The 15,016-nt window shown below is 40.5% G+C and overlaps 1 protein-coding gene across 4 annotated transcripts in view; it reads left to right on the forward strand.

Moving 5' to 3' along the window:
- The window catches only part of LOC118928365 (dystonin-like), a 92,995-nt gene extending 80,083 nt beyond the window's left edge, over positions 1 to 12,912 (forward strand). For 2 of the 4 annotated variants that reach the window (XM_057494058.1, XM_057494057.1), the window contains exons 19-25: positions 978 to 1,147; positions 2,466 to 2,625; positions 5,011 to 5,205; positions 5,702 to 5,830; positions 8,898 to 9,041; positions 9,731 to 9,919; positions 11,349 to 12,911. In XM_057494058.1, coding sequence (XP_057350041.1) covers positions 978 to 1,147; positions 2,466 to 2,625; positions 5,011 to 5,205; positions 5,702 to 5,830; positions 8,898 to 9,041; positions 9,731 to 9,919; positions 11,349 to 11,501 — 1,140 coding nt within the window. In that variant the 3' untranslated portion in view covers positions 11,502 to 12,911. Of the gene's footprint in view, positions 1 to 977; positions 1,148 to 2,465; positions 2,626 to 5,010; positions 5,206 to 5,701; positions 5,831 to 8,897; positions 9,042 to 9,730; positions 9,920 to 11,348 lie in introns of all 4 variants that reach the window. The other 2 variants (XM_057494055.1, XM_057494056.1) reach the window with 2 other exon arrangements.
- Positions 12,913 to 15,016: the final 2,104 nt, after the last annotated feature.

Here is a 15,016-nt window from a genome sequence, read left to right on the forward strand (position 1 = left end):
GCTCATAAAGTGCCCGTTAGGTTGACCTTTCCTTCTTCTCTTCCCTGAGATTAAATATTCAATAGTGGTTGTCTCATTCTTTCTATTACGTACTTATGAACACACCCAATATACAACATGGTAATGAGAGGCTTACAGAGATAATAGCTCTCTGCTCCAGAAAAACCTGTAATTGAGTTAGGTAGAAGGAAGAGAATTCACCCCCCACGCACGTACATACAGACACAAACATAGTTAACAATGTTAAGAAGCAGCAAAGTGTAGATGCCATGTTAACAACGTAGCTGTTCAATCCTGGAAAAATGATCTGTGGATCTTTTTGAGGCTCTGGTTGGGCATTAAAGCCATGAGGAAGAGGGGTATCAGCTCCCCAAATGGTGTGAATAGAAAGAGCAATAGGTCCAAACACAGGAATCCACAGATATGGTTCTTATGTGTCCCTCCTCCTGGCTCACAGATACAATTACATGTAACATTGTTGTGAATATCCAAAATGTGTGAAAATAAATCTGGCCAAAAAAAGCCCTGTAGTAAGTATGCACTATTGAGTCACTCTCTGTCCATACTGGACCTATAGTGACTCACAGAGTATTAACTACATTTTCCTCTCCAAACCCTTGGGTTGTTCAGTAGTTTATTAGCAATTACATTTTATCATAACTAGTATGCTGTTTCTGGTTTGTAACCACAAAAGATGCAGGATTTGTTTTACTTGGAAATATTTTCTGACAAAAGTAGGTGCTCTTAGAGACACCTGGCTTCTGAGAAAAATAAATCCTTTGTTTTGCAATCTGAAGTTTCTTTTCTCCCCTGTTGTGTTCTGGAGTATAGCAGTACACTCTGACTTGATTATTTGCTGGTGTCTTCCAGTAAGGTTTAGAGTCCATTTATTAAAGAATGCTGCTTTTAATGTCACTTACCTGTTTATTTATTAGTCCCAAGTAGAAACGCACATTGTTTTCTTGTTAAATATGTAGGAGTTTCAGAAATCACTGGGAGCCAAGCATTCTGTCTATGACACCACCACCAGAACTGGGTGTTCTCTGAAGGAGAAAACCTCCCTGGCTGATGACAACCTGAAACTGGATGACATGCTGAGTGATCTCAAAGAGAAATGGGATACGATCTGTGGGAAATCTGGGGAAAGGTACAATGCTCCTTAAGACAGTTTGGTTACTTTGTAGACCTCTTTCAAACACACAATAGTGGTGCTTGGGGGGAACATTTTTGGAACCTTAAATATGTCCTTTGCCTGGGACCTTCTGCTCATCAGTAATAAACTCACTTACACGGTTCCTGCACTGAGAAGGCTTTGCTGTTCATTATTGTTTATTTTTGACTTCTCAGTTCACTCAGAACTGATATCCTTCTCCAAGCCTCAGTCTTCTCACACCTGACTCGAGCAACTGCCTTCTGACTGGTCTCCTCAGGTCTGCTTTGTCCTTCTTAATCCACTTAACACATTAACTGCCAGGGTGGTCTTTTAAAATTATAAGTAGGATCTTGTCATTCCCCTGCTTTATTACCCTTTAAGCATTTAATACTGGGTGTGAACTAAAACACAGGCTGCTTAATGTGGCATGTGACGTCCTACTGCTCTGACCCCGCTGTTCCCTTCCACATTCTATCCCCCCTTTTCCAATCTCCTTTCTCATTACACTTCATCTGTGAAGGCCCTAAACTTACTGCCAAATTGTTAAGTATTTAAGAAATTACTATAGTAGTGGAAGAGTTCAGATATCTTAGAAATGTTTTCACATTTCTCATTGATCCCTAGTCTAATTACTTTTGTCAGTATTAAGATTAAATAGAATATTATACTCAGTTGTAGGGAACTTCATAATGAGTTTCTTTTAGTTGTTAGTTTTTAAGAATCTTTAAAATTTACACTCTCAGAAGGTTCTGGTCTTTTAACAATGTCATATAAATGTTTTTCATTTACACTGCATTCTTGAAAAGATAAAACTGGTGATGGCAAACAGATCCCTGAAAGCCAGGGCTTAGAGATGGGGGCGGGCAGTGCCTATAAACAAACAGCAGGAGGGAGATTTGGGAAATGATGCAACTATTCTATGTCTTGGTTGTGATGATGGCTGTGTGAACCTGTCCATATGCTACAGTTCATAGAACTGTACACCCCAGAAATGTGTGATAGTTTAATACACAAATTTGAAAATAAATTTTAATTAAAAAGTCCAATTTTTTGAAGAAACTGAAGGGTCAGTGATTTCCAGAGTTGTGATGGGGGAATTTTCCTGGAACAGGTGCCATGTATTTAAAGAATAAGAGAGAAAGTTTGAAAAGAAGTTTTGTTATTTTCTAAGGAAAGCAAAGAAACAGCCATGAATACCAGGATGTTGTTTTTCCTCTTGAGTCCTGCTCAGCCTTCACGAATGAGTTTTATGTGTTCGGATATACAGTGTGGCTTTTGTTGCCCAGATTGATTTATCTACCTTTTTCTTCAGGCAAAACAAGTTGGAAGAAGCCCTCTTATCCTCTGGACAATTCACAGATGCCCTGCAGGCCCTCAGTGACTGGTTGTATAGAGTTGAACCCCAACTGGCAGAAGACCAGCCTGTCCATGGGGACGTTAGTTTAGTGATTTATATGATCAAAAATCACAAGGTATTGTTATCTGGGACATTTTATTGATCTCGTTTGATAATTCTGAGTATAGAGGAAACTGTAACCACTTAGCCTTTTAAAGTCTAGAGGCAATGTATCATACTATGCAACAGTCTTTCATATTGAAATATGTGTACATTTGAGCAGAATTGGGAAACCAATTTTAAAAGTGATACAGGAAAATTACTTTAGGATCAGTGAAATACTTTTGTTTATAATTACCACATTTAAAATCTTTTAGAACTTAGAAAGTGAGTTCATTGTCTTTTAACATTAAAACATGTTCCAAGACTGTTTTATTATCTTTCATTATTCACGTAAATAATGATGTGATATGATTTAAAATTGTTCATTCAGTGGCCTGGAACTTGGTCATTGCATAAGTGTATGAATTTGTAACTTGATCTATGACTTTCCTTTTTTTAAAAACTGTGTGAACCTTGCCCACTGAACTACAGCAATTTATGAGACAATGACATACATTAAGAGGGATTTGATTATTACTTAAAGAAAATTAGTTTCCTTGCTATTTGCTGATAGGTATGTTATGTTAAACTGTTGTTCAAGCCAAGGTAATATTCAAGATGTCCGGGTGACACTGAGTGTAACATCCTATATGATGATGAAATGCTGTATTACAGCTTAAAGAACCCTAAAAAGAATATGAGGCATGGCACTAATATAAAATGGTTGTATCAGGGTTGACTTTATTTACAAATATCTTACAGCACTGTCCTTGAGTTCATGTTATATTTCTCCCTGTCATTTTTTGAGTTCAGAAAATGTATTTCATTTAAAAATGTTCTCTTTATACTTCCCTGGTTTTCCCGTTTTTATCTTACTGTTCTTTTTAAGTATTTGGTCCTTTTGCAGATTTATTTCCCCTTTTCTGGTTCTATTCTCTCATTATATCCATAAAAGAGAGTGTGTTATATTTTCATATTAACAGAAAATAAAAGAATAGGTGAAGAACATTGATCAGTCCCACAGAAATAAAACAGTTTAAAAATAATGTAGCTTTGCTTATATTGAGACAAATGTTTTGTGCATGATTAATACAAACTTTTCCATTCCCTGGCATTCATTCAGTGAGTAAAGAGTAGTGTCATGTTACTTGTTACATAGATGCCATTTGTATAATCTCACTGTCTAAATATTTACCCCGCTAGGCACTTGCCAGGTTTTTAATATATTGAAAGTCATCAAGAATGTACTAATCATTCAGCAATAGTAATACAATTGGAAGGCTAAAGAAGAAGTTTTAAGTATACAAAGTACATTGGAAGGTCAAACCAGAGCTGTTGAATTAGTCCTATCACGAAATGAATAGATAACGTATCTCCTGTGCATGTGTGTCTGCGTATATGTGTATGTGTATCTGTTACCTACAGGCACATCTCGTTTAACACCATTAGAGTGAAATCAGCAAAGAATTCATCACATTATGTTTGGATTGTTCTTGATGGGGTCACTTTTATGAATGGTCTGATGATCAGAATAGAAAATCATGGAGATAGCCAAAATTATACAATATGCTTGGTGATATCCATTTGATGATTTTTTTTAGAGAAGTAGTGAGTTAATTTTAGTCTACCTATAAGATTGGTTATTTGGAAGATCTAGTTGCATATACAGACTCTTGGATCAGAAATGAAGTACCCTGGATTCATTTCTTGGATTAAGTCTGTGGCCAAAAGAAGTCAGTTTAATTCATAGCACATCGAAATTCATCAAAATTAAGTGGGAAGGAAAAAAAGCTTTTCTTTCAAGGTGACAGATAAAAATTTAGGTCTCTAAAATTTGGCGCTATGGGCTGGTATTCAGGATGCTGTGAAAGACAAAGGCATCTTATAGGAAAAACGGGCTATCTGCCAACTCCCTGTGGGATTCCTCTAAAACGATTATCTCTAAGACCCCGTGAAATGCCCCAGGATTGCTGAGTTATTTGTTAGTCTCTTAGATACTTTACTGATTATGAGTAGTGCTGTAGTCAGCACAGAGTTGGCACGCACACTAACGTTTGAGAGGAAATTGGGACACCATTATTAAAGAATGAGGAAAAAGGATTCGATGCCTTTGTTTTGGTGGACTTGAAGTAAAGAAGGTTGGCCACCACTGTTCAAATCCAATGTGTCATTTAAAACAATAAGGCTATTCAGGAGAGTGTCACAAGATCGAATAGCCTCACCCAGGAGTTGTTCTTTACAGTGTTCTATCCAGTGGGAGCAGTGGTCCTGTCCTCTGTGAAAAATATGGGTCATTAAAGTGTGGGTCTTGGAGATCTATAAGTGATGTTGTTAGGCACATGTGTATTTCAAACAGCATGTTTTACTGCTGCGGTTTGGTTAATTTAAAAAATCAATTTTTATAAAAATATGTTCTTAGGTCTTCCAAAAAGAGCTGGAGAAGAGGGCCAGCAGCATGCAGGCCCTGGAGCGCTCGGCCGGAGAGGTCACAGAAGGCAGCCGAGACGACTCCTCCTGGGTCAAGGTCCAGATGCAGGAGTTAGGCACACGCTGGGACACCGTGTGCGCGCTTTCTGTATTAAAGCAAACACGGCTGGAGGCGGCTCTGCGTCAGGTACAAGTCACGTCGGACAGAGCCGGGCGTAGGGAGAAAGGGGCGGAGCGGCTCTCCGAAGAACCGTGAAGCGCCTCCCTTCTTAAGCCGGACAGCGGTGGAGAAGGAAGTTCTCAGCATCCTTGCCTCGGTCCTCCTCCCAACCCCGCTAAACTACTCAGAGAGGGAAGTTTTCTCACCCTCACGTAAAAGCGCTGCTTGAGTCACCTTGGGCCATTTTTCAGCTGGGATGTGTAGCAGGCTGCCATTCATCTGAAATCAGATGGTTAAAATGGAATTATTCTTCATAGAGGCCTTTTTGCTATATTAGATGTTTTTCTTATGTTTGTAAAATGCAGCACGGTATAGCTTTATCTTTTTAATGGAAATAATGTGCAATTAATTTAATCAGTTTAAATGTAAGACTTTTTTCCCATTGAGAGGAAGCATCTGCTATATTAACAAGCATATCTGGGGCTCTTGTTTGGGGTGTGTGTGTGTGTGTGCCCACCATTAGGCAGAGGAGTTCAACTACGTGGTGTACCCCCTGCTGGAGTGGCTGTCAGACGCAGAGGAGACCCTCCTTTTGCATGACGTTCTCCCAGAGGATAAGGATGGTCTTCGGACTCTCACTGATAAGCATAAAGTGAGTTACGTTGAATGTTAAGTAAAACTCAATGAGAAAAATCAAACAAAATAGGCAAAATAGACTCATGACTTCAAATAGCAACTGCCTGAATATTTTCCTTCCTGAGAAATAAATTAAAATTCAGTACATATTAGAATTCATCAGTGTCCTCCTTGCTTTGAGAAATGAGTCTCCATGTGCCCAGACACGTATGTGTAACTGTCTTTTTGTTTTCTTTATAAAGAAGGTCGTTATTCTAAAAATCTATCCTAAAATCTATTTCCTCTAAGAAAGCACATTGATTTTTATAGGGGGTTATTTGACTTCTGACATAATTGGTCAGTTTTGTTGCATTTTTATGTGCATTTCAAAGATGAAGCTTCTTTAATGAGCAGTTTGGCATTTATAAAATTACACCATTAGAACTGTGAGTTAATAATTTTGACCTTTGTAAGCAAGACAAGCAGGTAATTTAACAACTGTCTTCAAATTTTATTTTTAAGCCTCTGCTTATTCTGTTTTTAATCAAGAGCCGTCTTAAATTCTTCTGACAAGTAGCTCATAGTATAAATTACAAATTAAGGAATATAAGTAGATATACCACTGAATAATTAACCAAGTGAAAATCTGGCCATTGAATTTTCAGGTCATGCTCTTCCCTGCGGCAATGCATAGAACTAGCAAAAAAACCCTTAAGAGAATGGTCCAGATAGCTCTCAACAGATGTTTTTTTAAACTTTGACTCTGAAAGTCAGGAATTGCAATGCTAACACTTAGTGTTAGTACTGATGTCAGCATTTCCTATTAACTTTAAAAGATCTGTTTATCACTGCTGAATAACCTCATCTTTCAAGGTCAGATTGGAAATACATCATTGATTTTAGTATAGTGTAAGTTACATCATCTGTGGAAACTTCTTTAATTATTATGCTCTCTCAGTGATGGGGTACCTCACATTTAGCAATAAAATATTGCTTTGTCATTAATAAAAGCAATGCGAGCTTATATAATATCTGAAAGAATGACATTTAAAGTTGAAGTTTAAATGCAGAAGTGGGGAAATTACATCAAATTGATTATAAATTTTTGATTCAGTTCAATATTTTGAAAAACTAGTTTATGTTATTTTACCCTAGGCTGACCATTAGCCAGCACTGAATTCTACTAATATACCTGGGTTGGGTCCCAGCATAGCCCCTTGAAGCCCAGGCTCCAGGTCTGACAACCCCAGAAGGGAGCCTGCTCGTGGGGTCACCACCCTCACAGCAGGACCAGGAGCTCCCCAGAAACATCAGGAGGCAGGTATCCAGAGCAGGGGTAGTGGTTTTCAACAAATCATCTTTAAATATTTTTAAATAGCATAAAGTAACATGTAATTTTATAAAGGGCTTCTTAGTGATAACATGTTGCATTATCCATAGTAATACTTCTTAGTAATGATATTCTAATTCTTAGTTAAAATTCTTAGTAGTAACATTTAACGTTATTTATTCTTTCTCATTTCCTTTGCTTTCGTTTACACATTCACCATTAGAAGCAATGCAGAATGTTTAGTTTTTTGAGCCCCAGGACTAGAGGCTTCTCGGTATAATCCATCTTTTAAAAATGGCAAGCTCTCCCCCATGAGTACACACCTCGGGAGCAGCGCTCAGCCGATGAGCAGAGCCAGCGCGTGGTGGGCAGGCGATGGTCCCGTCTGCAGCCTTCCCGGCACTGCCCTGGCCCTCCCCGGGCAGGAATGGTGAAGAGTATGTGATTTGATCCGCTGGCCTCTGGAAAAGCACAGCTGTTATTAACTTCTGGTTTTCTCTTCCTTATAAAGCTGTTTTTCTTTTATTTAAGGGGCCCATATTGGGGAAAATAAAAATATTTTTAAAAGTAGATCATGTTAGTGGAGCCTGTTGTTAATTGAACCTTGACTCCACAGCAGCAAAAAATGCTAATTAAAAGGTGAAAGAAGTATTTATTCAATCACTAAGATATGAAATAAGAATAAGACACAGACCTGTGATCTTGGGGACCTTAATGTATAGTAGGTATGTATGTAAACAAATTATTTAACATAGCAAAATACCACGGGAGGAGCTACATGACAGAGCTGCTTCACAGAAGTTAAAGACTGAAGGTCACTGACACTATAGTAAACACCTGTATTTTCAGTGATTCCCTGCCCCCCATCACACGAGTGACAGCTGTGTGCAGCATCTGGTAACCCTCGTGAGTCAGGGTCCCTCTTAGCCCACTGGGGGTCCGGGCAGGATGCTTGAAATTCAGTGTGAGCTTGTTTTTTTTAACCTTCTTTTAGGTCACCATTTTTAGGGCAAAGGTCTTCATTTTTTATCCCATGTTCGGAGTTCTGCAATCCATGCATCCGTCGATACAGTTCTGATGGTAGAAAGTACAGTTATATATGTGAGACATGGGTAAAACAGGTTGATTTGAAAGAAGCCTCTCGAATCTTATTCATCCTGCTGAGGCAGAATATGGCTCTTACTGGCCTCTGAAAGGGACATATCTCACGCAGGCTGGCCCCCTGCCTCCAGCCTCTCCCTGGCTCTTCCCTGCCTGGACATTTGGACCCTTTCTCCAACACTCCCAAACATGTATAAGTTCCTTGCCCAACCTTCTCTCTTCCTTGGCACTTTGGTTTAGTACATACTGCTATCATTCCTGACACAGTTAATGCTATTTTAAATACTAACTTCCTTGTCTTATTTCTTAGAAATTTTTTTGCAATAAATATTATTTCTATCTCTGGTATTACTCTTTCTCCCAATGCTATTCTCCTTTAATATGATCATAATATGTCCAAGTTTAAGAGAGTGCGTTTTTATCTAATGTATTTTGTGAAGCATGAGGTATCATCCTTGATTTGTATTTTGAAATCCATGTTAGAAAGTAAGTTATTTCGTAGGTTTGTCCCATCTCCTCTCTTAATGTCCCAATTAGTGGATTCTTTCCAGCTGGGAATAAACCAGTTGAAGTTCTTGTTTATTTGTTTAACTCTGACAGTCAAATGAACGTCACTGGAGTTGTGTTTTCAGCCAGGGCCAGCAGCTAACTGAAGTCTTTGTTTCTGCTGTAGGAATTCATGAAGAAACTGGAAGAAAAACAAGCAGAACTAAATAAAGCTACCAGCATGGGAAATGCTCTGCTGGCCCTCTGCCCCCCTGACTGCAGCACCACCTTTAAGCACTGGATAGCACTCATCTGGGCCAGGTTTGAGGAGGTCCGTGTATCTCAGATCATCTTTAGAGCAGCAGTAGCTTCGAGAATAGGGAGTTACGAAGACTTCAAAATTAAGAAGCACTTCCCGCTGTGGGAACATGAGCCTCTGCGCAGACACATGTTCTGTAAAGCACCCTTCCTGTGCCTATTGGCTGCCCCTCCAGTCCACTTTTCATTCCAAAGTTAAAGGAATTTTACAGCTACGTCCTTGAATAATAACAAGGCGATCATTTGGTTCACCGAATCCCTTTTTGTCCCATGTCCGCACTGTACCTGTTGAATAATGCAGTACTTAAATAGCAGTATTTCAGAGTAGTATATGCTTGTGGAGTGACTTGCATACCTGATGTGGTTTAATGCTGTATGTAAGATCTTAGCTGTTTTTATTTTTACTCTGCTACATGGAGGAAGCACACTTGATCATTCATAGAATGCCGTTTGAACTTAAATGAGGCAGCAAAAGGCAGCCCAGGTGATTGATGGGCATCTCTAAACTTCTGAAGGGGGCACACATCATGGAGGGAAAGCACAGAACCCAGGCTGGGTCTCGGTGGGGTCTAGGAAGACCACATGTAGCAGGCATGCAGCCCAGGATGAGGCTAATTCACTCTTACATTTTGTCTCTTTTCCATCAATGAAATTGTTGACTCTGATGGAGGGGCTGCAGCGCGATATCTGTCTCCTCAACAGGTGGTGGTGTGCACCCAGCAGTATCAGCAGAGGTTAGTTGGCGCCCTGGCTGGGCTCCTCACTACGCAGGAACTGTTGGAAGCTCTGCTGGTACAGCTGCAATGGGCCCAAACCACACTGAGTGATAAGGATAAGGAAGTCATCCCGCAGGAAACTGAAGAGGTGAAAGCCTTCGTTGCAGAGCACCAGGTAAAAGAAATAACCTAACCCCTGTCCTCCCAGGTATTTTCTTTCTTTCATTGCCATGCTTCTCGAAAGTGCTTCCTGCTTGTAAACCGCACCCCCTTTTGCACACTCATCAAGTCTTCCAACTGGGTCTCTAAGTCTACCGCTTCCCTAAAACGTCCTACTTCTCCATCACTTAACGTTGATGGTCTCAGCTCTCCCACGGCTCTCCCCTTATTAGCCTCTGTGAAGTCACCCTCCTGTGGTCCTATCTCAGGGTGGCTCCTGCCCTACCTCTTGCTTTCTGAACACCAGCCCTCCTTGCATTTCATCCTCAGCCCTCTGCTGCTTTCATTCTGCTTACCCACCTTTGTTGATTGCTCCGTGCTTGCATTTCTTACTGTGTGCTGCTAAACATCTCCCAAAATAACCAACAGTACCTCAAATAATCATATCTGCAAGGGAACACATCCTCTTCCTCAAAAAAGATACTTCTCCTGTGTATCCTGCCTGTTTTAAACTCTGAGATGGTAGGTGTCACACCAACAGTGATTTTGTTTGTCTGCTTCTTTGTTTGTTTGTTATACATTTACAAAGCTTTGTTGGATAAGCAGTTAACTTTGATATTTTATTTTAATAAAAGTATACAATATCAATGTCTATAATGGCCCTGAAGTGTCTCAAGCCATGTGTGATCAGTGGTCTCCAGTGTGACAAATATTCCAGAAATGTGTCACTCCACTTTCCCTGATATCTAACCCCTCCTTTCCCCATCGCTTTTCCCCAGAGTGTATGCCTTTGCTGCATAGTCCAGATATGGGGATGGCTTGTCAGCAATAACAATGAGCCTAGGAGATGAGTGAAGAAATGGGAAGATAGTCAAACCTTTTAACTATGAACTTCATCCTGAATAACTTTTACCCTCCTGGCATAGCATATTTATTGACAAGAAAAGAATGTTTAGAATATATCTTCATTTAGTGTGGATGCTTTATGACATTGTATATCAAAGCCAATAATTAAGTATCTTAAATACGTAGATGAAAGGCACCGCAGAAAAGTCCTAGGGACCGCTCCAGTTAACTCCTTTCTTTACAGGCAAATGCTCACTTTAAGCTGCTTCGGCAAGAGCTTGGAAGCTTGAGCCAAGCTGCTGTGGAGACCAGTTGTGTTACTCATACAGCTGCTCCCATGCATGGTTTTCAGACTAAAGAAAATAATTTTTGTAATGCTGTCGTTATCAAGTATAACATTTTTTATTCTTCAGAAATGAGTAAATTCTATGTTACGATGGTTTAGATTTTTTTCCCCTAAAGATGAAACCCAATGGTTTATTCTTTTTTCGGAAATAATTGCATGCTCCTTTTATCCTTTTGTTTTTAGTTCATCTCTAAAGATGATTTTCTCTGGTATACTTGCATTAATTGACGTTTAACTGGCATTGACGTTTCAGACCTTCGTGGAAGAAATGACCAGAAAACAACCCGATGTGGATAAAGTTACCAAGACCTATAAGCGGAAAGCAGCCGATCCCTCTTCATTACAGTCCTATGTTCTGGCCTTGGATAAGAACAAGCAGGAAAAAGGCAGTGGTCAATTTCTTTAAAATAAATATGGTTAAGCAAGAAAGTCAGTTTTATTTTGAATTACCGTTTGAAATTTTAGAGCAATTGGTGATTCTACATGAGCTCTCTATCATAAAAGGTTTTCTTGAAAGAATGCATGGCCTCAAGTATGGTAGCAACTTATTTAAAAATAAAGAAGCAGATATATCCAGGTTTCTATATGTAACTGTATTTGCTTGAAGTATGTCTTTTAGATTAGCTAGAGTAAATTGGATAAACTTGCAGTAAGAACAGGAATCATTATCCCCTTTGAGTTGTCTCATTTTGCTTCTGTGATATAAATAACTGTAAAGTGGAATGTAACAGAAATAACCATGACCTGGATGAAGTCCATGACCTAACTGTTCATTAGTGACCAGCTATCTGATGGATTTTGCCCATGTTCGTGTGACTTCAGGCTTTTATTTACATAATTCTCAGGCTACCTTGACCCAACAAAATGACATGAAAAACAATAACAGCTAGCTTGGGGATTTAAAAAAAGCACAATTTAGGTCATAAAATTTTGTGTATTTCTGAATAGTGCCTTAATTTAAAAAAAAATTTTTTATATCTGTTGTAGTGATGCCATTGCACCGGGAACCTTCATAGGGGTTAACAGCTCCGGGGACAGACTCCTGGCTGTCCCCACCACTTACAAGAGGGGAACAGTAACCCTGACAAGTTACTTAAACTCCCTCTGAGCCTCAGTTTTGTCATATGTAAAAGGGAATAATAATAATTTCATAAGACTGTGGTGAGGATTAAATGTGTTTATGTGGATGAACTACTTAGCATCCTTCCTGGCATATACTTAAATGTTCAATAAATGTTAGCTATTGATACTTTTCTATAGCCCCATGAAAGGTAAGAATTCTAGGCAAATCCCAGCTTGGACACTAACTTCCTATGTGATGTTAAGCCAGTAATTTTTCTTGACCACACTTAACCATTTGGTTAAATGAGGAAAATGCATTGAGAGAATTGTTCTGTGAAGCTACAGAAAATTGTGGAAAAGCAGTCAGAAAGAAGAGGGAAAAAACTGTAGGAAGGCAGTACATCTGGGTGTGGGACTATATACCCGATACACAACCTCAGAGGAAAACGGACTTGGGTGAAAGCTGGGATTCTGCACAGCCTTCAGTATTTGCTCGGACTTTGTAAGGTGCCTGGACTCCAGTGAATGTCCGTGTCTCCTGCTTTCGCCTGCCCTCCTTGCAGCCTGTTTGTCTAAGAGGAGCAGCTGGGTTTGTGTAACTGATTCTAAGATATGTGTCACCGTCCTGGGCGATTCCTTCTGTCATGCCTTAACAAAGAGGAGGATCACAAGGCACTTCATTGTCACTGACATGGCACAGATTTTAAGCTGGAAGATGTTTTAAGCATAAATTTTTTGAGAATCCTTTCCAGTTAAATACCCCTGTCAAGATATATTTCTCTAATATATATGAAGAGTATGTGATCCTTAATAAGTGAAACAGATTTTGACCTTGACATTATGCATCATCTAAATAGGATCTTTCTACTTATAAAACCCAGTAATTAAGTTGATTCAGTCTCAGCTAGGAACAATAAAGGCACTCCAGGGGTGCAGCCTTGGGGCCTATGGAAGGTGCCCTGACTTACCCCCATGGAGGTGTACTGGTGGGGGAGGGGCTGAGATCCCGGCACTATGGGGCTGCAGCCTTGTGGGACTAGGAGGGGGTCCTGGTAGACCCTAAGGTCTGTGCTGGCAGAGGAGGAGTTGGGCCAGCGGCACTCCTGGGGTGTAGCCTTGCAGTCCCTTGTGGGTATATCGGAGAGAGTCCTGGCAGACCCTAAGGTCTGGGCTGGAAGGGAAGGGGTCGGCCAGAGGCACTCCAAGGGTGCAGCCTTGGGGCCTATTGGAGGGTTCCTGGAGGGCCACTCTGTTTCTGTGCTGGCGGGGGAGGGCCAGGGATAGCGGCACTAGAAGGGTGCTGCCTTGGGGCCTATCGGAGAGGGGTCGTGGCGTACACCTATGGGTGTGTGCTGCACGGGATGCTCCAGGACCGCAGCACTCCAAGGGTGCAGCCTTGATGATGGGAGGGGGCCTGGCAGACCCTATGGTCTGAGCTGGCGGGGGAGGGGTCGGGCCAGTGGCACTCCAGGGCTGAAGCCTTGGGGGACTATGGGAGAGGGGTCCTGGTGGACCCCTATGGGTCTGTGCTGGTGGGGGAGGGATCAGCTCAGCGGCACTGCAGGGCTGCAGCCTTGAGGGACTATGGGAGGAGCCTCTGGCTGACCCCTAAGGGTCTGTGCTGGTTGGGGAGATGTTTGGCCAGAGGCACTCCAGGCGTGAAACCTTGCGGCCTATCGGAGGAGTTGTGGCGTAACCCTATGGGTCTGTGCTGGTGGGGGACAGGTTGGCTATGAACAAGAGCTTCAATTTTCTGTAAGTTTCATGACCTCATAGTTCCTTGAATAATTAGACACATGTTGGAATGTTTGTTTTAAGGAGAATGAGCACTGAACTGATGTGAATCTATTTTTCTAGTTTCTTCACCTTTAGACACTATCGGCCATTTTATTCTTCCTTTATTTCTTAAAATGTTTTTGTTGAAACATAGATGATTAAAAACATAATGCTGGTTTCAGATGAGCAACAAAATGATCCATCAATTGCTTATGGTACCAAAGCCTCACCATAAGTGTAGTTATTATGTCACTATAAATATATTGCAATATTATTAGCTCTATGGCCTGTGCTGTACTTGCATCCCTGTGACTAAATTATTTAATAAATTGAAATTTGTAACTCTATCCTGTACACCTATGTTTTGTTCCCTCTCATTGGTAACCACCAGTCTGTTCCCTGTGTTTATGAGTCTGTTTATATTTTGTAGGATATTTAAACTTATCAAACTATATTAATTCTGGAAAATACCTATTAAAATTCATTGTTAAATTGTTATGATACAGTTATAAAAGCATTTCTGTATTTATTCTTTTTTTTTGCATCATTAATCTACAATTACATGAGGAACATTATGTTTGCTAGACTCCCTCCTTCACCAAGTCCCCCCCACATACTCCATTAGTCACAGTTCATCACCGTAGTAAGATGTTGTAAAATCACTACTTGTCTTCCCTGTGTTGCACAGCCCTCCCTGTGCCCCCCCCCACATTATACATGCTAATCATAATGCCCCCTTTCTTCTTCCCCCCCCACTTCTCCCTCCCTTCCGACCCATCCTCCCCAGTCCCTTTCCCTTTGGTAACTATTAGTCCATTCTTGGGTTCTGTGCTTCTGCTGCTGTTTTGTTCCTTCAGTTTCCTTTTGTTCTTATACTCCACATATGAGTGAAATCATTTGGTACTTGTCTTTCTCCGCCTGGCTTATTTCACTGAGCATAATACCCTCTAGCTCCATCCATGTTGTTGCAAATGGTCAGATCTGTTTTCTTCTTATGGCTGAATAATAGTCCATTGTGTACATGTACCACCTCTTCTTTATCCATTCATCTACTGATGGACACTTAGATTGCTTCCGTTTCTT

The sequence above is a fragment of the Manis pentadactyla genome, chromosome 16 (assembly GCF_030020395.1).
Source record: "Manis pentadactyla isolate mManPen7 chromosome 16, mManPen7.hap1, whole genome shotgun sequence".
In the NCBI taxonomy this organism is placed as follows: domain Eukaryota; kingdom Metazoa; phylum Chordata; class Mammalia; order Pholidota; family Manidae; genus Manis; species Manis pentadactyla.